This window comes from Stigmatopora nigra, chromosome 6 (assembly GCF_051989575.1).
Source record: "Stigmatopora nigra isolate UIUO_SnigA chromosome 6, RoL_Snig_1.1, whole genome shotgun sequence".
In the NCBI taxonomy this organism is placed as follows: domain Eukaryota; kingdom Metazoa; phylum Chordata; class Actinopteri; order Syngnathiformes; family Syngnathidae; genus Stigmatopora; species Stigmatopora nigra.
Window position 1 is genome coordinate 14,460,397 of NC_135513.1, and position 22,969 is coordinate 14,483,365.

Below are 22,969 nucleotides of genomic sequence, written 5' to 3' on the forward strand. Positions count from 1 at the left end.
ATTATCCCCTATGTATGATTGTGGGCATGAATGAGGGCACCCCCCTTTTTCTTGTTCATAGTTGGCAGAAATAGGCTCCGGCACCCCCACCCCGACCCTCAAAGATAAGCGGTCCGGAAAATGTGTAGATCTATCACAATGGCTTTGACATCTATTCCCGCCCACGGCACTCAAACGTAATCACTCACGGCCGGTCGGCTGGCCCCGCCCATTCGGAATGCGCCAAGCGTGAAACGGCGTATACGGATAAAAATGGGGAAAAATAGCGCCAACGTTGACCATCTGGAATTGCCTGAAGAAGAAGAGAAGCAGCGATGTGCAAAGTAACAGACGTCAAATGCGTAGAGCAAGAAAAACAGCAGCTGTTGCCAGAAAAGAAACATTTTGACAAATATAAGGAAAGATTCTAAAACAAATGGCGGTGACATCCGGAAAATCCCGAAAGTAATAAACAAGAACAGAATTATCCCAATCCAACATTATTATTCCTATTTTGAAGACACTTCCAAATGAAATTTCCCCAGACTTAAACCCTATCCAGCATGCATTTTATTTTTACTTACACTGTTTTTTTTTATTTTTATCAGGTAACCAATTAAAAAATACATGTAAAAAATCTCCCAAAATCTATTCAGTTTCATTTTAAAACACTAATATTTCCAAAACACAAATTTTATTGAATTTTCTAATCATACAAAATCATATTTTCTTCTTTTATCCATTCATTTTTCACTTACTCTTCACAAAATCCCATTTTTACTTATAGTTTAGGTCATTTGCTTCGATAACCTCGGCCCAAACATCCTTTTAAAACAAAAAAAATGAAAAAAAAAATACTTTAACATGCACACCAGTCCCCTGTGAGGTAGACAGCCCAATTATCTATCCAAATAAAGTATTTTTTTCTCCATTTTTCCCCGGGACGCCGTCATCACGTCCTCGCCTGCGCTGATGAAACTTTGATAAGCTCCGATGACACGTGGAGCTGCGGCAGCGGCGAGCTCTTCAAGCTGGGAAGGCTAAGACGTTGCCAGATGTCGAGCCCGCAGGAGAAACTGTCACTTGAAACTCCATTTTGGCTCACAATCTTTTTTTTTAATGCCTCCCCTGTGCATTTTTAATCATAACAGAGCTGCAAAATACTACAAATACGCATTTTGGATCAAAACTATGACATTTTTCTGAACCGCTTGTGACAGGGGGGTGCTGGAGCATATCCCAGTAAACGACTAGTGGGTGGCCAGCCAATTGCAGGGCTCAAGAAGACAAACAACCAATTATTTGTTGCTTTGGGGCAATTTTGAGTGTTCAAACAGCTAGCTTAGCCTAGCATGGCTGCTTTTGGAATGTGAGGAACCCGGAGTACCCGGATAAAACCCACGCAAGCCCAGAGAGAGCATCCAAACACCACACAGTGAGGATCCATTTGGGATCGAACCCTCGTCCCCAGAACTGTGTGGCCGACCAACCAACCACTATGAAAACATTAATAATTAAAAAAAAATAAGCATTGTGTTTTTTTCCCCCAGCAATTTACATGAAAATATAAAATGAAAATATGTAAATTATCCAACAATTATTTTTTAATGCAACGTCATATTCAAAATAAGTTATTTGTATTGTGCTTTCAAGTTTGTATTCATTTTCAATGGGAATCGATGCCGTTGCAAACCGGAAAAAAGAAGTACTGCTTCCGGTTAGGTTTTCTTTCCTTGATTGGAGCAGCTGGGTAAGGCGGAGCTATGCGACGCACGTGTGGCCTCGCGAGCAGAATGGACTTGACCGTAGCATTAGCAACGATCTTTTCCCTCTACAAAGTAAACAAAAACGCTTAAAAAACAAAGTTAAAATCCAATTTCGCTGTCACGGGAAGATAAAGTAACTTACCGAAGCACATGGAAGTGAAGGTAGGCTATTTTTCCAATAGATTCAATTGTTTTATCGAAAAAATATGTTTCAATGTGGACAGTATACTAGCCCCCACCCCCCCCCCCCCCGTCCGATTAGTACGAGTATAGTACTGGAAGTGTGTACCAGCTGGCTAATATGCTGTTGTTTTGACTAAATATATATGTGCATTAGCATAAATATGCATTTGTTAATGCATGTACTGTCCCTTTTATTAAATATATCAAACTCAAAAAATTGCTTTGACCGAGTTGCAAATGACAACATGCTAACGAAGAGTTGCTAGCAATGACAAGACTCCGTTAGCCAAAAATGCTCCTTTGCAAAATACTGTTTTTGATATTTACCCAAGGTTAATTCTAAGTCTCTCAATGGTTGTTTGTTTATACAGTCGAGGGGCGTAAATGGATGATATATTTACATAGCATTCAGTAGATTCAATGTTAATGGTGCCCGCAATGAGCGTCTTTTCACTCGAATTGAATGCTTTTATCTTCTCTATACAAGTATAATACGATTTAAAGTTTCACAATGAAGTGGAAAAATATTTAAATATTTAAAATAAATATACAATCAATAAGTCATTGTGCCGTGTTATGGTAATTCTGCCTCCGGTTTGAACTTGTACGGTAAAATCTCCCCGGAATGACGCACTTCCGCCCCTGACCCACTTTCAAAATACGACTCACGATATAAACAATGATCCTCGACTCCTGCATTTCATTTCATATGAATGGAATCGCTCGTCGTAGATCGGTTACAACTTTAGAGGCATACCGTGACATCAATTATTCTTATTGTAACATTTTAATATTAATGAATCTGCGTGAGTCTATTTTTAAATACTCTAACAAGATTAGTTGTATTTTTTTGATGATTGAACGATTACTCTTATTTGTTTATGTTCAACTCACCAACCTACTTATTTATGCGACTACCTATTCTAATGACTACTTATTTATTTACTGATTTTTGATCTGTTCATTTGTTATTATTATTAGTGAACTTATTTATTTATAGTTAATTTATTGCTTATTTATTTGTGTACTTCGTCATGATGCTTTAAATCTCACTGTACTTGTATGGCAATTCAAAATAAAATAAAAAAAAAACATTCAATTCAGCATTCAAAACCATAAAGGTTTTAATTTCTTTATCAGAAGTGGCAAGGTTTCACTTAAAAAACAAACAAACTAAGTTATTTTTAATTTTTTTTATGTATCTTGGCACAAAATGTTTTCTGGGCCTTAAACATGCAAACTATTTAATCCAAATTGTCTAACCACAGACTTTGTTTTCCCCCTTAAAGATGTCGCTTGCTCCCTCAGGATGCCTCAGTTGGAGTTCAGCCTTGGTAAGCACATTTTTTTCTCTTGCCCTATTTGCCCCATGAGATCATCTTATATAGATTCACAATTTTAATTATTAATTTGCACGGGAACCTCAAGTGCTAAACAAAAAACTGCAGATCTCAGCTAATACAAAATACTATAAATATTATTTTAGCAAGTGTTTTGATATGTTTTAGCCTTGTTTGCTAAAAAATACTGATTTAGTTATGTTGCCAGATCTCAGTCAAATTGAATTGGACGTCAATAGTTGTCAATAACAGCCTATGAGATAATACTAGGAGAAATATATATTTTTTGGCAAACTTTTTCACCTGATTTTGAGAAAAAAAATGACATGATTGGGCCAGGATCAGAGATATTCCTCCTTGAAAGTCAAGAAACAAAGATGGATGACATCGAGGAATATAGGCAGAAAAGTAAGTTAGAAAACAACATTTTTATAAGCAAGTAAGGATTTTTGTTGCAGAATGTCTCGAAATAGAACTCCTCATGTCTCGGGTGGAATAAAAAATGAATGAGGACATCTCCAAACAAAAAAAAACAAAAAACAAAGTTGCAAGCCGTCCTCTCGTCAACATGTCAACAGTTCGCTCGACGCCGAGCTTGTTTGTGACTGGCTTGCTTTCTCCAAAATCCCCATGCATTCATGATCAAGGGCACAAAAAGTCCACGGACTACTGACATTTAAGAAATTGCTTTTTTTGGGTATATAATTTTTAAAAATGACATTTTAAAGAATGAAATATTTTCTATTTTTTCCTCCAATGAATATATAGAAAGCAAAATGTATTCAGTACATAGTATTAAATCAAAAATACCAATTAAATTAAAAAAAACTCTAGAAATCAATTTTTCTATATTAATTAAAAATTAATACAATATATCTAACAATACAGGTCCAATTCATTTAAACTTAGGGCATTGGAAAATAATAAAACATATTCCTACAATAACTGGCTTTCATACTTGAATAAATAGTCATTATTTTATTTTAAATATGAATAAATAAAACAAGAATCAGTCATAATGGCCTTATAAGCATCATCAACAGTAGCCAATCAGGTAAAGGCAACTTGTCAGTAAAAGTTAATGTTCTCTAAATTTCTTTATTTTAATAATTTTATGGATAAAAAGCAATCACAGTAATACTTCGCCATTTCATGGATTCACTACAATGTGGTTTCGATATTATAGTTTAAAAAATAACAATACAAACATGAAATGTGGGGAAAAATATCAAGGTGCAATTGGAGAGTATTCCCCTGGCCACTAGGGGGAGCGTCTACTTTTGAGAGTTAAAATATAGCACAGGGAGGGTTTTAAAAGTTCAACTAATATTAAAAAAGACACTATAAAAACACTTCCCATACATAAAAAATGATGTAAAATAAAATTCTGACTTTTGTGTTCCCTTACTGTGTAGCATGCAAGGATCTGGCAACCTCCAGCCGGGATAGGATGCCCAATGTGGTGGTCCACGCGGCTGTGGCGGAACTCCACAAGGATCACCCGGTCTCCCACGCCTGCACAGAGATAGTTGAGGTAAGAATAGACTATTTGCCTCTTTTTATCATGTTGGTGCTTTCAATTTTCTGTAGGACTATTTCTCTAAAATAGACAGAGCGCCTTATGTATGGAAAAAATAAAATAAAATGTGTCATTTTTTGTTCATGGTGCGCCTTATAATGCAGTGCACCTTATGCTCATGAAAATATGGTATATCTAATAGTATATCTAATAGTATATCTAATAGTATATCTAATAGTATATTTAATAGTATATCTAGTAGTATATATGATAGATAGTATGTGATAGTATTCCTAATAGTATTCCTGATAGTATTTCTGATAGTATTTCTGATAGTATTCCTGATAGTATTCCTGATAGTATTCCTGATAGTATTCCTGATAGTATTCCTGATAGTATTCCTGATAGTATTCCTGATAGTATTCCTGATAGTATTCCTGATAGTATTCCTGATAGTATTCCTGATAGTATTCCTGATAGTATTCCTGATAGTATTCCTGATACTAATCCTGATAGTATTCCTGATAGTATTCCTGATAGTATTCCTGATAGTATTCCTGATAGTATATCTAATAGTATATCTAGTAGTATATCTATTTCTGCAAGATTTCTTTCACTGGTGTCAATATAAATATATAATATACTTAATGAGTATTTTTGCAATATACCTCAAATTCTACTCTACAATAACAAGTGGACTAAGTTAGGACAGGATCAGTCACACTAAGAAAGATGACAATTAGCTAACCGGAATCATCTCCCCCAAAAATAATGGAACAGATTTAGCTAAGGAATTACAGCAATTCAACATCATTACTAGCCAAAATATACGACACATGACACGTGTTACTCGAGCGCCGCCACACTTTGTGAGAAAATCCATTTAACAAGCAGCAAATCGAACAAGATCAAACAGGACGGGAGCGCCCACTGGAACAAACTTGACTCTTGCCAAAACTAGACGCATCCTCTTCCAAGACGTGACGCGAAAATGAAAAGACGGGACGCACTCAGCCAAACCGCATCAAATCCAACGCCAGCCAGGCTGCGTTCCGACCTGGTTGGGCAGGTTGGAACAAGATGGGATGGCAATAGCACCCAGGCATGTGTTGCCTTGGGAGTACTTTCTTTGTATCCCCCCTTGACTTGGACAGCGTGTGTTTGCATTGAGTTGCAGCTGCCACACTCCAAATCCACTCCACTGGAATTATGTTGCCGCTAATCCCGTAAAACAAGAGCCTCATTCAAAGCCGCCGTTCCGACGGCCAAAGAACCGCCTGTCGAGGAATCGGCTACGTGTGTGTTCGGGTGTGTGTGTGTTTCTGTGTGTGTGTGTGGAAAGACAGGATGTGGTAGGATAGCCAGTACTGTGCAGACGGATCGTCTCAGAGCTTTTGGGACTTCATGGCGGAGGACGTAAAGACCACGCTATGGATTGTTTTGGATTTAGATGCAGGGTAGGTTCAATTTCAATGGGTTGTTGTGTCAATGGGATTTGAATGGGATGAGATGGGAATGGAAATAACTGCTTTTGGGTGAGTTTGAAGCTGGTTTGGTCAAGGGGTGTGACTGAGGAGATGCAGGAGGTGGCGCTGTTTTTATGGGCGTTTAAATCGGGAACCTACGATGTTTGGGGTCTTTAAAGCAGGGGTGGGCAAACTTTTTTGGCCGGGTCGACATTGGCTTTAAAAATTTGATTGATGGGCCGGGTCAGCACAAGATATGATACATATAAAAAAGTGCATCCGTTAACAGTACATATGAAACGTAAAGAGAAGGGAAAGGACTAAAGTATTAACATACTCATCACTCATCATTGAAGTCAAAAGTATAAAGTACAAAGTAAAGTATAAAGGAATGGGATACAATTATTTTGTTGTTAGAATGGGGTGGGTATTTTATGAGTTAAAATTTGTATTTTGGGACATTTGGAACCAAAAAACATTGCAAAATGAGGATAATGGTTCGTTAAATTAAATTAACAATGATTAAATATTTATAGTTGGAATGTATGAAAGTTCTCAATTTAGAAGAAAGATCTCTGATGGAAGGTGGCAGGTGTTATTCGCCTTCTTCCTGATTTTAGGTTTTCCGTTTTTAAGTCCATAGGGAACTTGATACTCTTTAATCCCATTCGTTCTACAGTTGCAGCTGTTTTAAAAGGGGGCGGGGACAGATGCAGGGAAGAGGGTCGGAATTGGGTTTTATAATGTATTTCATTATTTTCAAGCATCAACTCATTGAAGGGGTGGCACGGCATGACGGTGGGGGACCTGGGTTCAAATCCGGGTCGCTTCACCTGTGTGGAATTTCTCTTTGTGCCTGTGTAGGTTTTCTCTGGGTACTCCCACATTCTAAAGACATGCATGGTTAGCTGATTGGACTCTAAATTGCTCTTAACTATGATTTATTGGCTGTCCGTCTCTTCGTGCCCTGTGATTGGCTGCCCACCAATTCAGGGTGTGCCCCGTCTCTGCCTGGGATTGGCTCCAGCACCCCCGTGACCTTAGTGAAGATATAGTGATTCAGAAAATTAGATGAGAACTCATTATAACAGACACATTTGTATGTCACGTTATATTCAAATAAAATGACATTAGTTTAGTCACTCACAATTCCAAAGCACTTTTAATAGAAGGAAAAAGACTTCTTCATAGTGCATTTTTATTTTTTACATATAATACGCCGTGTATGACATATTTTGACACGCTCTCTAATCCACCGAATCGTCAACTTTTCACAATTTTACATCAATTTCCCGTATTTCCCCCCCTAGCGCGCCTCCTCTTTTTTTCTGCCCGCGTTGCATAACTGGCAACGCATTAACGTTGGCGAGGGCTGCCTGCCAGCCCTCTAATGTCTGCGGGAAAATCACATTTGTACACCACAGGAAGGAGGAGAAGATTTTGACATCCGGCCAAAAGATAAAACGTCACACTATATACACACACACACACACACACATTGCTTTGAATAATTACAAATGTCCCACCCAGGGAGTCTCCAAAACGGCAAACAAACACTCGCCCTCTAAATGGCCCCAAATTGGCCATTCCGCTGCAGTTTGCGACCTTAAACGGTCAAAAGCCGTCGAGGGCTTGTGTGTGTGTGTGTGTGTGTGTTTACCACTTGTGTGACAAGCAGGTGACGGATGTGTGTGTTAGTGTGTTAGACTCGAAACTAGAGCTGGTCTCAGATCATCAACGGCGCTTAGACGAGTCGCACGTGGCAAGGCCTGCCAAGCATGCTGGTAAGCTTGAATGAAACCTATTCAGGGAGCCATTTTTTTCTGTGTGTGTTTGTGTGTGTGTGAAATTGTGAGTGTGTGGTATTTAAGAGACTTGAAAGTATGGATGCAAGTGGGAAAGTTGATGGTATAATTTTTTTAATGTTAAATGTCTGTGTTTGGGAATTTTTTTAATGAAAAAATTCTTTAGATATAATTACAGTCATTCTTCTACTTACTAATTTCTCCAGGTACAACATTTTCATGTTATGAAAAAAAATCTGGAGGCAATTAATTTCGGAAGTAATGTATGCGATTGGGAAAGTTGATGGTAGAGTTTTAAATTTTCAGTGTGGGATTTTTTTAATGAAAAAATCCTTTAGATATAATTACAGTCATACCTCTACTTACTAATTTCTCCAGGTATAAAAGTTTCAGGTTATGACAAAAGTTTTGGAAAAAAAATTGTAAGTAATGTATGCGGGTGGGAAAGTTGATGGTAGAATTTTTAATTTTCAATGTCTGTGTTTGGGAAAATGTCTATGAACATTTAATTTAGATATAATTACAGTCATACTTCTACTTACTAATTTCTCCAGGTAAAAGTTTCAGGTTATGTATGATAAAAGTCCTGGAAGCAATTAATTTAGTAAGTAGAGTTACTTATAAGACGGGTTTTGATTGGAAATTGTGCCTGATTTTGCCTTTTTTAGAGATTTATAGGGCTATTTTTTATACTTTATTTCATGCTGTACTATATTTTTTTCATTTGTTTCATTGACAGTTCAACATGGATCATTGTCGATGTACAATATTCCTTAAAAAGTCATTTAAATCTGTTGAAAAACAATAATACTCCTAGACACGAATTACAGCTGTTTTTTGGTGTGTGTATTGTTTAGACATTTTGGATGTATTAGAGTCATTTAAAGTACTTTGATGTTTATACTTGAGGTTTCCTCTTCCTTTGCCAACAGTTCTCTGGGGAACTTTTGAGGGACTTTTCTAATGACCACAATTCAGACAGACTGGCAGACGAATCCAATTGGAAGACTGGTCACGCCCTCTAATACAACAAAAAACAAATAATAAATCAAATGACTTCAAAAACAACAAAAAGTAGGCGAACTTAGTCAGTATTTCATGCTTTCAGTCAGAGGCGGCCATGGGCAGTCTACACCAGACGTGGGCAAACTACGGTCCGCGGGCCACATCTGGCCTGCGAGGCTTTTTAATCCGGCCCGCCAACGTTGTCCAAATAATGTTTTTTTTTCTGTTTTTCCTTCCCAAGATGGCACCATCACGTGGAAGCCAGTGGCAGTAGCTCTGTCCACTCTTATTTGTTTTTCATGTTTTACAGCTCCTCTATCTTTTTTAAATGACATTTTAATATTTCTTAATACTACATTCCTTTTTAGTTGACTTTGTAGTACTTTATACTGTTTACTTTAATGATGAGTGATGAGTATGTTAATAATTTAGTCCTATTTTTCTGCTTATGTTTCATATGTACTGTTAACAAATGCACTTTTTTATATGTATCATATCTTGTACTAACCCCGCCCATCTGTCACATTTTTAAAGTCAATGTGCCCCCCCTGGACCCAAAAGTTTGCCCACCCCTGGTCTAGGCTAATACCTGGACATGGAAATGACAGAAAATAGTCTAGACCCCCCCAAAAATTGTGTTGGCATCTGGTGTTCCCCTTTAATAGACCCCCAGGCAGCCACCCACATTGCCCAAAGCAAAAACCGGCCCTACCGTCAGCACAACATGGCGCACGTGTCCGAACTTCACTTTTGCAGTGAGCAATTGATTAAACCATCTATCGTTTGGAAGCCCTTCAAGGCGCCGTAGATCAACAACAGCGGGAAAGCGGCGTAGGCACGCGCTGACATTTACTGTATGTCGACATTTCCATTTATTTCTTCAATCCGTTGAGGTTGGCGTGAGCCGGTCACGAGATGTTCAAACATTTCTTGACAACTTTTAATGGATTCAGTCTCGACTTTGCCAGACACGCCTCGAGACTTTGGAGTTATTAGCTCGAGATACGAGGGAAACGGGAACAAAATTTATTTAAATACAGTAATACCTTGACATAATGCAAATATCTCGAAGAGCACTGGGCGGAGCAATGCATTTTTATTGATTTTAAGCATGAAATTATCGAAAAATATGAGTAGTGAGCTTGGCAATACGTATAAAAAAGCAAGAAGATCGCATTGGAATACTTTATGTATTTTCTTTTGACAATATACATCAGTATTATATAGTTGTTGTTGTTTTTCAGTCTTAATTCTTGCCATTGAAAGCTATGGGCATCAAATTAATTTCTAAAGGCTACCACTGAGTGCTGTTTTACTGGTTTAGACGTCCAATCCATTTTTATTGAAGGGTTGGCAGTTTTTTAATGATTTTTGGAAACCCTCCCAAATTTCAGGTCAATTTTTATTGACATCAAGGTGCTTCCTCTTGATCTAGCGACATTCATTTATATAGATTTTTTGTCATTTCCTGGCCACTTTTTGTTAATTTTGAGCAATTTCTAGTCATTTTCTTTGCATATTTTTTTAGATATTGTTTGCCTGTCAGTCAGAACTCTGACCCGAATATGTTTTGTTTTTAACAGGCGAACAAAGACCCATGTTTTCTGACCGGGGTGACCTTCCCCTCAGACCGTCCTACCACTCCAGAAACGCTCGTCAAACTGACGGTGTACGATGTCAAGGACAAGCGGCAGGAAGCTGTAAGTCCCTTGTTTTTATTCAAAACTTTGAATATATGAAAGCCCTGCCCAACTGCAATGTGAATGCCCCCAAAAAGTTAACTTTTCACTGAAGAATCAAGTAGAAAAATTGCCCTTATTATTATTGTACCCTACATTTCAATAGTCCCACACCCCTGCCCAACTGCAATGTGTATGCCCCAAAAAAATTTCACTATAAAACAATAATTAGGTAGAAAAATGGCCTATTTTTAATATACAGTACATATTTAAAGTCTACACACCCCTGCTCTGCAATGAGAATGCCCCAAAAAGTTAACTTTTCACTAAAACGTTAAATCAAGTAGAAAAAATGCCCTTATTTTTATTGTACCCTGCATATTAAGTCTACACACCCCTGCTCATCAGCAAAAAAATGCCCTAAAAAGTTATTTTTTCACTATAACGCCAGAATTTAGTAGAAATTTTTTTCCCGTTTTTTATGTACAGTACATACACACCCCTGCTCTTCCATGAGAATGCCCCAAAAAGTTATTTTTTTCACCATAACACCAGAATTAAGTACAAAAAAATGCCCTGATTTTTAATTTACAGTACATATTAAAAGTCTCTACACACCCCTGCCCAACTGCAATGAGATTTTCCCAAAAACTAGTAAATTAAGTCAAAAAAATGCCCATATTTTGTTTATTTTACAGTGAGTATCAAAAGTCTACACACCCCTGCTCATCTGCAAATGGAATCCCATAAATGTAACTTTTCACAATGTCAGAATTAAGTAGAAAAATTGCCTTATTTGTTATGTACGGTAAGTATCAAAAGTTTAAACACACCTATTCACCTGCCTAGTTTTTGTGTGATGTTTAAAAATGTGACTTAGAACAATTATTTTAAATATTTGCATACATTTTAACCACACCCTTTTTATATATTTCTTTAAATTTGACTATTTTCAAAGTTTTTTTTAAAAAATATGTTCCATTTAACATGAGCCAGCTGCGATATAAATATAGCGTTTCCGTCGCTCCCCGGGCGCCGCCATCTTAATTTGCCATAAGTTACAATGAAACATTTACAAGTTTTATGGTGAATAAGGACTCCATTAGAGGAGGGCGTAGTCGAATCCATCACATTTAGGCTTCGTGGAATACATTTGTACATTTTTACTTGTTGTTGATGTTGTAGAATTTCATGTTGCAGACTTTTTCTCGTCTAAAAAAAAATACTTATGTCCATCCGACCGTGTCCCATTTTCATTACGAGATAAGAAAAACAATTGAGTCAGTGGAGCAGGAAAATGTGCTCTTGTTAAATAACGTTGGGTCAATTGGGGAAACTGTTGGGATTAAAAAAAAGAAAAAATAGAAAAAGAGTTAAAGCGCATTTTGACTATCTACGTAAGCATTATCCTAAGTCTACTCGGATAAAACTTGCGCAACTGTTTGCTAATGAGACTTCAATTCTTTTCACAGATGTTTAGTACTCATGAATATCCCATAGAAGTAAAGTTTAAACATACAAAATAATATATATTAAACATTGTATATAGCGTTAGCATTGCTATATTGAAGCTAGTGTTGAAATACATTGTGCTAAACCACATTAGCTTGTTATGAAACAATAGCTATGTTATGTTTGGGTTTGGTTTATCTAATAAGCACATATTAATGAACATATTTATTTTTACTTTTGCTACTAAAGTTATAGGGGTGAGCCTACTTTGTGATTTTTCGATATCTGGGCTACATTAACCGCTATATTCGAGGGATTACTGTATATGAAAAGAAGTAAAATTGTAGTTCAGGGCTAATTTCCTTTTTTAGTCCCTCTATATATTGGTACTCGGACGTTTGGTCGCCCGGACGTTTGGCAACATGGCAACAAGTTTACTGTTGAAACCAGCTCTGAAAATTATGTTTGTGAGAGAGAGAATTCAATATCTAAATATCTACTGTTGAAATTAGCTCTCAAAACGATATTCACCCGGGCGACCAAACGTCCGGGCGACCAAACGTCCGGGCGACCAAACGTCCGGGCGACCAAACGTCCGGGCGACCAAACATCCGGGCGACCAAATGTCCGGTCACGCTATATATCCCGCAAGATTATTTCAATCATATTCCGAGCCACTTGTATTCATGTAAGTCACTGGGGGTGCCAGAGCCTATCCCTATCTGCAGTGTATACACCCCGAATAGGTTGCTAGCCAATCGCAGCGCACAAAAAGACACTTTTTTTTTGAGTGTTCGACTAGCCTAGCATGCATGTTTTTTGGTTGCGAGTACCCGGAAAAAACCCACAAGAACATCCAAACTATGCATTAGGAAGGCGGGAACTCACAAGGGATTAAAACTACAAGGTGCCGTCTAATTTCATCTATATTTCTTTTTTAATAGATGTAGCCTAGAAATAATGCAATTCGTCCAAAGTGACATAGACATGATGACGTGCTATAGATTTAATAAAGCACCCTTTGTACATTGAAAATGAACAGAACCAAATCCAAACCTGCACAGCAGGCGTCTTCTTCAAGGAGAAACGTTTCATACACCGCTCCTCCATACGTATTCATCAATGCCAATGACCCATTTGCACAGTGGAAATAATAAATAAATAATAAACCCGCCACCTTGCCTCTTCAACACAAACAGAATAAATCCAACTAATCCCCAATTTATGGGCGCCCAAATTAGAAACGTTGCATTAAGTCAATGAAAACGAAAAGATCAATCGCCATCAACGGCGACGGATGTTTAACGCGCTCGCTTTGTACGCTCGGGTGGAACCCTTTGGTCTTTTGCCAAAACTTTTCTCCCTAACAAAAGCGCAATGGCGTATTCATTAGGTACTATTGAATATTTATGGAGAGCGACACTCTAGCCCGTGTTGTTTCTTTACCTCCTTCCTGTGCACCCCCCCGTCTTATCCGCCGCTGCCAGCCGCCACCGGGGGCGCCGCTATATTTAACGGGAGGCCAGGTAACTCCAGGTGGCGCCCTTGCGGGTGTTGCTTTTTTTAAAAAAAAAATGTATTCCTCCAGATAGCTACTAGCCAATGGCAGGTTACAATGAGACAAAAAAAAACAATCACTCATGCCTAGCAACGAATTAGTTTTTAATTTAAATAGTATGCAACTTTTGGCGATTTTGGGAAGAAACTGGAATACCCAGAGAAAACCCATGCAGGCCCGGGAAGACAGGATGTAGACAGAAGGACATACTTGGGATCAAACCCACAACCGGAAAACTGTGAGGCGGAGGAGGGGTAACTACTCGCTTGCCCTGTGAAAAATTTGGAGTATTATTTTTTTTTTTGCCCAAAAAAAAATGTTGAGAAATTTTTTTCGGAAGAATATTATGTTTCAAGGGAGAAGCAATCGAACCCAGTCATCGTGGCCATCGAGCTGAAAATAAAAATTTAAAAAATCAGCTAAAAAAGGGTAATCAGCACCCAAAAATTCTGTTGCTAAAATTTGGATAACATAATTTAAGTATTTGCAAAAAATATTATGTTTCAAGGGAGAAGCAATCGAGCCCAGTCATCGCGGCCATCGAGCTGAAAATAAAATTAAAAAAATCACCAAAAAAGGGCAAAAGAGACACTTGTCTGCCTTGCAAAAAAAATTGCATAAAAAACTATTGAGGAAAAATATTCGCAGAAATATTATATTTCTAGGCAGAAGCAATCGAGCCCAGTCAAAGTGGCTATCTAGCTAAAATTAAAAGTTAAAAAATTCAGATGCAAAAAACAAATCAGCACCCAAAAATTCTGTCGCTAAAACCTAGCTAACATAATTTAAATATTTGCAAAAAAATATGATATTTCAAGGAAAAGCAATCGAGCCCAGCCATCGTGGCTATCGAGCTAAAATTAAAAGTAAAAAAAATCAGATGCAAAAAAGAAATAAATCGGCACCCAAAATTTCCGTTAAATATAATTTTATGACCTAATATTAACCACAAACAACCAATTTTCGGCCAATTAAAGCCACAAACATGATTTGATTGAGAAAAAATGAGTTTTCAGCTGCTTTTATTGACTTATCTCTCCTGAAAAATACTTTAAGGCGAACTTTCCCCCTCCTATTACAACCCAAACTTTTACATTTTTTTTCACGGAGAAGAGGCGCTTGAGGAAAATCCCCCTTTCTCCTCGGCTTCCTGTGGCTTTTGTGCAACGTAATGCTTTTCTCCGAGAGAGACCGGTCGCTGGAAAATGCTGACACGGTTTATTCTGACGCCTGTTAGGTACGAGCTTTATTTTCTTTCTATCGCTAACTGCACATGTCAAATGGAGTTTTTCACTTCCTCATTCCAGCTCCCACTTAAACTGATATCCTTGAATAATTACCGGGAGAAAATTGGATAATTTTGTACTCTCTCGCCAAATGTCGGTTTGTATTTTCGTGCTTAAGATAAATCGAGAATAACAACATAAATTGATAAAACTTTTAGTGTGTTTGTAACTCGAAACGGACAAAGGGGATTATAGTTTAAGGTCATAAAAGCGGAAGTTTTAAATGATATTTTGAGGTCATGGGGTCAAAGGTCATAGAGGTTATAAAGGTTTGTGTTCACTATATTTTTAGGATGGATGGTTAAAGGATAAGTAGCAATTTTTTGGGCTATATTTGTAATGTGAAACGGTTGAGATGGCATTTTGGGGGCTCTTAAGGTCAAAGGTCACAAAGATTTGTGTTGATTATGCTTCTAGGGCGGATGGTAAAAGGATAACTAGCATTTTTTTGGGGAAAATTGAAGACTTTTAAGTGCGCCTTATAGTCGTGAAAATACGGTAGTTTAAATATGAACATAGAATGATATAAGAAACAAGCATGATTTCAGTGTTTATTTAACTTGATTATGTCATGAGAAAACATGCAAAATAGCATCAACAGAGGATTTTAAGAAGATTTTAAGTGGGGACAAAAAATGGAATCCGTCACCCAATCCCTTTATTAATCAGCATAAAAAAATTACACAAATTCCAAATGATTATCTTGAAAGCCAAAGCATCTAAAAGAAAAATCACCCGGAAACAAAAACTTCATTAGGAACACATTCGATGATTTGAATTTGTCGTCCTTCCATCTGCTTTATTTTGATTAAACGGCATTGCAGAGATCCGTCGCGCAGCACTTGGTTCCAGTGCCGCCATTTTTAATATATTGATCGCACCTGCTTGCCTTAATGCAACGTTGTCTAAATTTATTTCCGGATTTTCCTGTAAAAAAAACAGTCAAATGAGAATCTTCAAATTTCGTCCTATGACGACACGTCAGGCACGACGACAAGATTCTACTTACTTATCTTGATGCCGCACTTTTTGGCTTTGCCTTTACAAGTTCTCACCGCGCAATTAGGGCTACCTGCAGCTGCCCAACCCGTGCAGTGGTAGCATTGCAGAGTTTCGGCTGTGGATTTGAAGGGAAAACTTTATTTAATGATGACAAAAATTGTTAATACGATTGAAAAAGTAATAATAATTATCTTTATTATTATTATTATTATTATAACTATCATGTCTTTTTTGTTCCAAATTTCAAACTCCCAACTTCTCTGATTACATAAATATATTACTTTCATCCTTATTTAAATATTAATGTATGCTAATTCTTATTTTGTCCCTGTTAGCTTCTATTTCTAGCATGCTAAAAACACTTCCTTGTCATCCTCTTCTTCTCCTGAGCTTTGGTCTGTAATTAGCGTTCACTTCGAAACAGCGCCCCCAATCTACGTAGTGGTTGGTTGGTGTAATTACAGTTTAAAATGATCACATTTTTACCATTTTTTTTTCATAATATCGTTGACAAAAATAATTTCACCATAATTATTGATATCATTTTATTTCCCAGCATTTTCACTTATCCTCACAAGGGTCGTGGGGGGTGCTGTAGCATATCCTGGCTAACTAACAGGGGCACTATTAGACCAATAACCAATTATAGCTAGGGTTATGCTATTTTGAGTGCTCAACATTCACATTTTGGGGGGTGTGGGAGGAAAAGTATTATTTAAAAAAAATTAAAAAATAATTCTATGTACTTTTAAAAAACAACAACAACATAGTAACAGTACAGTATTGGCTTAGGCTGATACTGCACAATAATCTTAGTATAAATCCACGTTTATTTAAAAAAATTAACAAATCGGAACATTTTTGTCTTCTTATAAAGACTGAAAAATTAAGATCAATAAATGAAAACTTACCGACTGTAAGCAACAGTGCGAAACTCACAACCAAGACCAACACATTCATTTTCTTGATGATAACTTGCTTCAAAACCATCCTACTTTTATACATGTCTTGTCCCTTTGAACCCATAGTGTTAACACGCTTATCTATTATCCAAATATGTGCCCAAATATTTAGCAGAAAACTCCTTTGATATGTTAAACCAACCCAATAGAATCGGGACAGTTTAACTATTTACAATTGAACATATTCATGTTTTTTTTCTACTTTTATTGATTCAGGAAAATTTGAAATTAATTTGCACAGCCGGCGCCAAAATGGCCGCAGACAGGATAAAAAAAATAAAAGCAAGTTAACTCAATACCTGAATTTATATTTAATAAATATCCATAACTGAAGTTTCACAATAGCATGTTTTTTTATTGATTATTGAGTCACTTGAATTGCCTTATTTGGCAATTTGATAACTTGGAAATGATTAAATTAGGAAAAATAGCACATGTAAATATCTTTTATCTTAATTTGAAGAAAGATATAATTTTTTTTAGCTAAATTAATTTATTTTGCAAATTTGCGGCTCGAATAAATGATGTTCAAATGTTTGATTCACTCAAATAAAAGTTCTTTAAAAATAGTCCAAAGTCATAATTAATAAGCTCTTTTTAACATCTTCAACACTAGTTAAATACAAATAGTACAAAAACTTACTGTATATCTATTTTTATTATTATACTATAGTATATAAGTATATTTTCAATATACTTATATTTATTTAATGATACAATGGGATAAATTGACCTTGAATATAAGTTTATTGCCTTTTATATTTCCGTTTTTGACATTTTTATCCTTCCACAAATCTATTTTAAATATAAACATAATATAGTACTGCATACGTATTGTATTTTTCAATACACCATAGAATTTATGTTGCTGTTAATATTTTAACCTTGAACTCTGCCATTTACGCTTGAAAACACACTTATTTCATTTGTATAGGCTAAAAGTGGGGTGAAAAATCATTTTTCACTGCCATATTTTTATTATATTTCTTAACATTTACACCAAAGATTGACGGAAATTCAAGACTTTCATCGTCATATGTCTATGCATATGTTATTAATAAATAAATCGGTAATAAATAAGTAAATAAATGAATAAGTGTGTTGCTGAAATATGTATATGTAGTATATGTATATTTCAGCAACACACTTATTCATTCATTTATTTACTTATGTATTACCTATACTAATGTATAACTGTATTACCAATACTTATGTATTATTATTTATTTATGTCTAGGGTGTATTTTGCTGTGTCTGTATTCTCACCCTCTTGCCACTGTGACGGGGAAATTTCCCAAATTCAAGATGAAATAAATAATCTAATTTAATCTAATCTAATATAAAAGTCCAACCGTGTGGCATTTTTCATCCGTTCACTCCCAAATTTAACATTTTGAATTGTTATGCGATGAATAATAATCAATTAATCGAGTAATTTGATTGAAAAATAACATTTTTTTAAATATTAATATATTTTTTATACTAAACCATTACAATCATTATTTTCTAATGAAAAGTCATTGTGTTTTAATCCGTTACTGTCCAATACTGCAAAACATAGTTTCTCATCTAATTATATGATAATAATAATACATCACTATTTTTTTATCAAATCGAAAAAAAATCTTTTTGCGCCCAATTTTTTTATTGAAATTTCTCTATCAAATATGACACTTATAGTTTTTATCAAGGCAAAAAACTAACAAAATTCCATAATCAGATTGCACCTTAATAAAAATAAACATATATTGTACTTTATACTTTATTTGTATCCTTCAACTTTTACATTCACCACTGTATGAAATAAAAACAGACATTGTTTTAAAATTTTAATGCTTTTATTCAACAAAGCCAGAAGGAACATGATTTAAATTCCAAATCTAGACACTTTCCTTCCTAATATACGCTTTTCCTACATTTTAAGAGGAGTCGCTAATGATAAATTTGTTGCATAGATCTTCTTGGCAACACGCCGTCAAGGGGTTGTCGTCCGAAACAACCAAGTCGCAGGTGGCTGTATCCGCGCAACCTTGTTCGTAGAACACCGCGCCGTCATCCACTGCAAGACGGAGAGAAAAAAAAAACAAAAAACAGTTGTATTTGACAAGCCGTCCTGGCGTTTTGACTTTTTCTCCCCGCCCCGAGGCTAACTTACTTGGAGTGATGTCGGCGAAGCACTTGTCTTCAGAGGCGTCGCACACTTTCTCGGCGTCGCAATTTGGGTCGCCTTCGCACAGGTAGCATTTCAGAGCCTCGCCTGAAAGTTAGGAGGGAGATTAGAGATTTACTGACTTTTTATAGTGGAGTCATTAGATGTCCAATTCAATTTGACAGATCAAATGATTGCTGAAATGTACCTTTTTACATTTTTTTTTTTTGTTAGTAACTTTTTATAGCGGATTCATTAGATGTTCAATGCGATTTGGCAGATCGTATATTTGCTGAAAATGACTTTTTAATGTTTTTTTATTTACTGACTTTTTGTAGGGTATCATTAGACGTTCAATACAATTTGACAAATCAAATAATTGCTGAAATCTACTTTTTAAATGTTTTTTTTTTTTATTGACTTTTTATAGCGGAGTCATTAGAAGTTCAATACAATTTAATGGATCAAATATTCGCTAAAATTTACTTTTTTAATGTTTTTTATTTATTAACTTTTTATAGCGGAGTCGTTAGACGTTCAATCAAACTTAATGGATCAAACAATTGCTAAAATTTACTTTTTTACATTTTTTTAGTTTGTTGACTTTTTATAGTGGTCATTAGATGTCCAATCCAATTTGACAGATTAAACAATGGCTCACATTGACTTTAAAATATATATATATATTTACTGACTTTTTATAGTGGATCATTAGAAATCCAATCCAATTTGACGAATCAAAAAATGGCTGAAATTCACTTAAAAAATATATATATATATATATATATATATTTACTGACTTTTTATAGCAGAGTTATTAGACTTCCAATCCAAATTTACGGATCAAATAATCACTGAAATTGACTTTAAAAAAATATATACTGACTTTTTATAGCGGATTCATTAGACACCCAATCCAATTTGACAAATCAAACAATTGCTGCTAGTCAAAATGGATTGGACGCCTATTGCCGTCAATGAGTTCATCCGAAATGATAAAAAAAAACGGGTTAAAACTGTATTTAAAAAAAAAAAACATAATTTAAAGTTGAATTGACTATTTCTCTCCCCATCCCCGAAAAATATTTTTAACCAAAAAGAAAGCAAAAAAAAATGAGACTCACTGTTTCCAATCAGCAGGATGACGCTCAAAGCCAAAAGTAAGCACTTCATTTTGTCGATGTCTTCAGAAGCTTCTTGTCGTCTTCTTGTCTTGCTTTTGGGGGTTCTTCCCGTCGATGATTCCTCAGTGGAAACACGTCCATCTTTTATAGTCTGAGAAGTCATTTTTTTAAACGTTTTTTATTTACAGACTCGCCTCTTATCCAAATATGTTCTTACCATGTGCTTAACTGATGATCAACCATTTGCAAATTTGACATATTCATGTTTTATTTATTCAAGTAAATCATTTCTGAGTGTCTCATACATTTTCATTTTACAACTTCACTTCTTTTAGCATATTTTAATCTCCGTAAATGACAATTTTAATGTCCTAACAAATGAAAAATGTTATTTTTGTGTGACTTTAGTGACCCAAAAAGTGACATTGACATGAACAATTAACTTTCTTTTCTTTTCTAATAACTTAAAAGTAAAAAAACTCGCCCCTTAACCAAATATGTCATGTGCTCATATGATTAGCTAAAGTATGTATTTACAATTTCACATATTCATAACCCGTCTCCCCCTTTTGTTTATTCAAGAGAATTAAAAATGTCACATGCAGAGGAAATGTATTCATCTGTTAACTGTACTGCTTATCTTTATTAAGTACTTTGGGGGTGCTGGAGTCTATCTCAAGCCAAATATGGGTACCATAAATTGTTAGCTTGCCATTGTTAGCTTGTACCTCAGGGTGAGTTAGCATACACTTAGCCTAGCATGTATGCCTTTTGGATTTTGGAGGAAAGTGGAGTACCCGGAGAAAAGCCATTAAGCATGTGGTCATTTTTTTTCACATACTGTATTTTCATGCATATATATGCGGTATTTGTTGCTCAAAACATTTTTTTGTATATACAGTGTTCCCTCGCTATTTTGCGGTTAAGCCACTGTGGACTCCGAGTTTTGCGGATTTTTTTGGGAGAAAAACATTTTAAAAAAATACAAATATTACATTGAGACAACATATTTTACAGTTTTTTTGTTATAACATGAATTTCACTCTCTACCCGTATAATTTAACCATTTTTAGGTAATTTTAAGGGTGCGGCTTATATGCGGTAGCGGCTTATATGCCAGAAAATACGGTAACCAAAAAAATTTAACTGTCTTTTAGTGGTGATAGTGAGAAAAACAAAAAAATACAAGTCGGCGGCCATTTAAAATATGAAAAAGTACAAATTTTATTACATTTTAGGCCAAAAATGACATCTAGTTAGCATTAATGTTTCCCATAAACCAAACTGACTTAGACACTCCTATTGAAACAAATCAAAAATGTAGCATAGCATTAAAAAAAAAAGAACAAATATCCCTATTTTTGTTTTATTTATTTTTCAGCGCAAATGCTAGTTTTTTTTTTTTCCGGCGTGGGTGTTTGGTTGACTTCCCAGCGGGATTCTCGTAAAACGGCCGTAGTGTCGGCCCACCTCCACTGACCAAAGGAAACACAGCTTTGGCTAACGGCTGTTTTTTATTTTTATATATTTTTTTGCATCGCCACAATTTGGCAAAAGCGGCCTTGTAAAGCGCCGCTTCCCCAACTCGCGACGCCCACGCGGGGCGACGGAGACGGAGGATCGGTGTGCGCTAATGAGCGCAGCCGCTTTTAGTTTGGCGGGGCTTCATCTCGACAGAAAAGCATTTGTTCGGTGTTCAGGCGCCCAGAAAATATGCGATTATCAGTCACCTCGTTTGTCAACTTGAATTGGCCTTAAACATATTTCAGTATCAATTTTTTAACCAACCAATTACGTTACAGTATCAGGCCACGCCCATTCTGTACCCACATTTCTATTTAAACTACATTACTGCATTGGATATAGGTAGTATTTTTCATCAATACTGGTTCATGTGTACTTATGTATCACTCTAGGGCTTTATTACGTATTTGTCAATTTTGGTGATAGTCGTTATTATTTACATAAATATACTACAGTAATCCCTCGAATATCGCGGCTTCACTACATCGTGGAAGTAAAAAAAAATAGTTTTTTAAGTTCATAAAATGTGAAAATCCATGTTGAAACTCGCAAGAGGAAGCCCCGCCCCTTTCCTCCACATTGAAGTATTTTTTTATATATTATTTGTGTATATTAATATATGTATATGTATATATCTATATGTATATCTATATATGTATATGTATATATCTATATGTATATCTATATATGTATATGTATATATATGTGTATATATGTATATATATGTGTATATATGTATATATATGTGTATATATGTATATATGTATATATAGATTATATATATATATAAAAACATATATATTATTTTTTTAAATAGGGGTGACTGTACTTCGCAGTTTTCCGTTTATCGCTGTCTACATTAACCGCAGTAATCGAGGGATTACTGTATTTTCAATAGTTTTTCATATTTTAATAATTTCCCATCATTTTAAAACCCAATTCTACTCTATTTTTGATTGTATTTTCCATTTAATCTTCTCTATTATTTCCCTCAATAGTTTCCATGTAGTTCTGTATTCCAGAGGCGGAGTTTAGTGGCTTGTCATTGAGCATTAAGAGACATGGCTATGCTAGCAGAAGCTTCAATAACAAACTTGATGATCATCATGATACATTTATTAACAAATGTGCCCAAAAAAATACTCTAAATTAATTTTTAATGAATTTCCC

The 22,969-nt window shown here is 35.6% G+C and overlaps 2 protein-coding genes and 1 long non-coding RNA gene across 12 annotated transcripts in view; 1 reads left to right on the forward strand and 2 right to left on the reverse strand.

Annotated features, from left to right (window-relative positions):
• inpp4b (inositol polyphosphate-4-phosphatase type II B) overlaps positions 1–22,969 on the forward strand; it is a 97,195-nt gene that overhangs the window by 9,297 nt on the left and 64,929 nt on the right. For 6 of the 10 annotated variants that reach the window (XR_013326603.1, XM_077718462.1, XM_077718468.1 and 3 more), the window contains 3 exons: positions 3,218–3,262; positions 4,684–4,802; positions 10,647–10,763. Coding sequence is in view for 9 of the 10 variants with exons in the window: in XM_077718462.1 (XP_077574588.1) it covers positions 3,218–3,262; positions 4,684–4,802; positions 10,647–10,763 (281 nt within the window). In the remaining variant the exon portion in view is untranslated. Of the gene's footprint in view, positions 1–1,744; positions 1,908–2,709; positions 2,735–3,217; positions 3,263–4,683; positions 4,803–6,083; positions 6,245–7,892; positions 8,038–10,646; positions 10,764–22,969 lie in introns of those variants that run through there. The other 4 variants (XM_077718467.1, XM_077718465.1, XM_077718470.1 and 1 more) reach the window with 4 other exon arrangements.
• LOC144197818 (uncharacterized) lies at positions 15,832–16,993 on the reverse strand. The gene is made up of 3 exons (XR_013326604.1): positions 16,952–16,993; positions 16,048–16,155; positions 15,832–15,965 (listed from the first exon to the last, which is right to left on the reverse strand). It is a non-coding gene; the product is annotated as an uncharacterized LOC144197818 (long non-coding RNA).
• LOC144197815 (lymphocyte antigen 6D-like) lies at positions 18,904–20,379 on the reverse strand. The gene is made up of 3 exons (XM_077718475.1): positions 20,276–20,379; positions 19,158–19,259; positions 18,904–19,061 (listed from the first exon to the last, which is right to left on the reverse strand). Exons 1-3 carry the CDS (start codon positions 20,322–20,324, stop codon positions 18,922–18,924), a joined length of 291 nt encoding a protein of 96 aa, XP_077574601.1. The 5' UTR covers positions 20,325–20,379; the 3' UTR covers positions 18,904–18,921.

Coding starts and splice junctions, on each gene's coding strand:
- LOC144197815 (XM_077718475.1), bottom strand. CDS start 20,324: ATGAAGTGCTTACTTTTGGCTTTGAGCGTCATCCTGCTGATTGGAAAC. Junction 19,260..20,275: donor CATCCTGCTGATTGGAAACA/GTGAGTCTCATT, acceptor CCTAACTTTCAG/GCGAGGCTCTGAAATGCTAC. Junction 19,062..19,157: donor CTTCGCCGACATCACTCCAA/GTAAGTTAGCCT, acceptor TCCGTCTTGCAG/TGGATGACGGCGCGGTGTTC.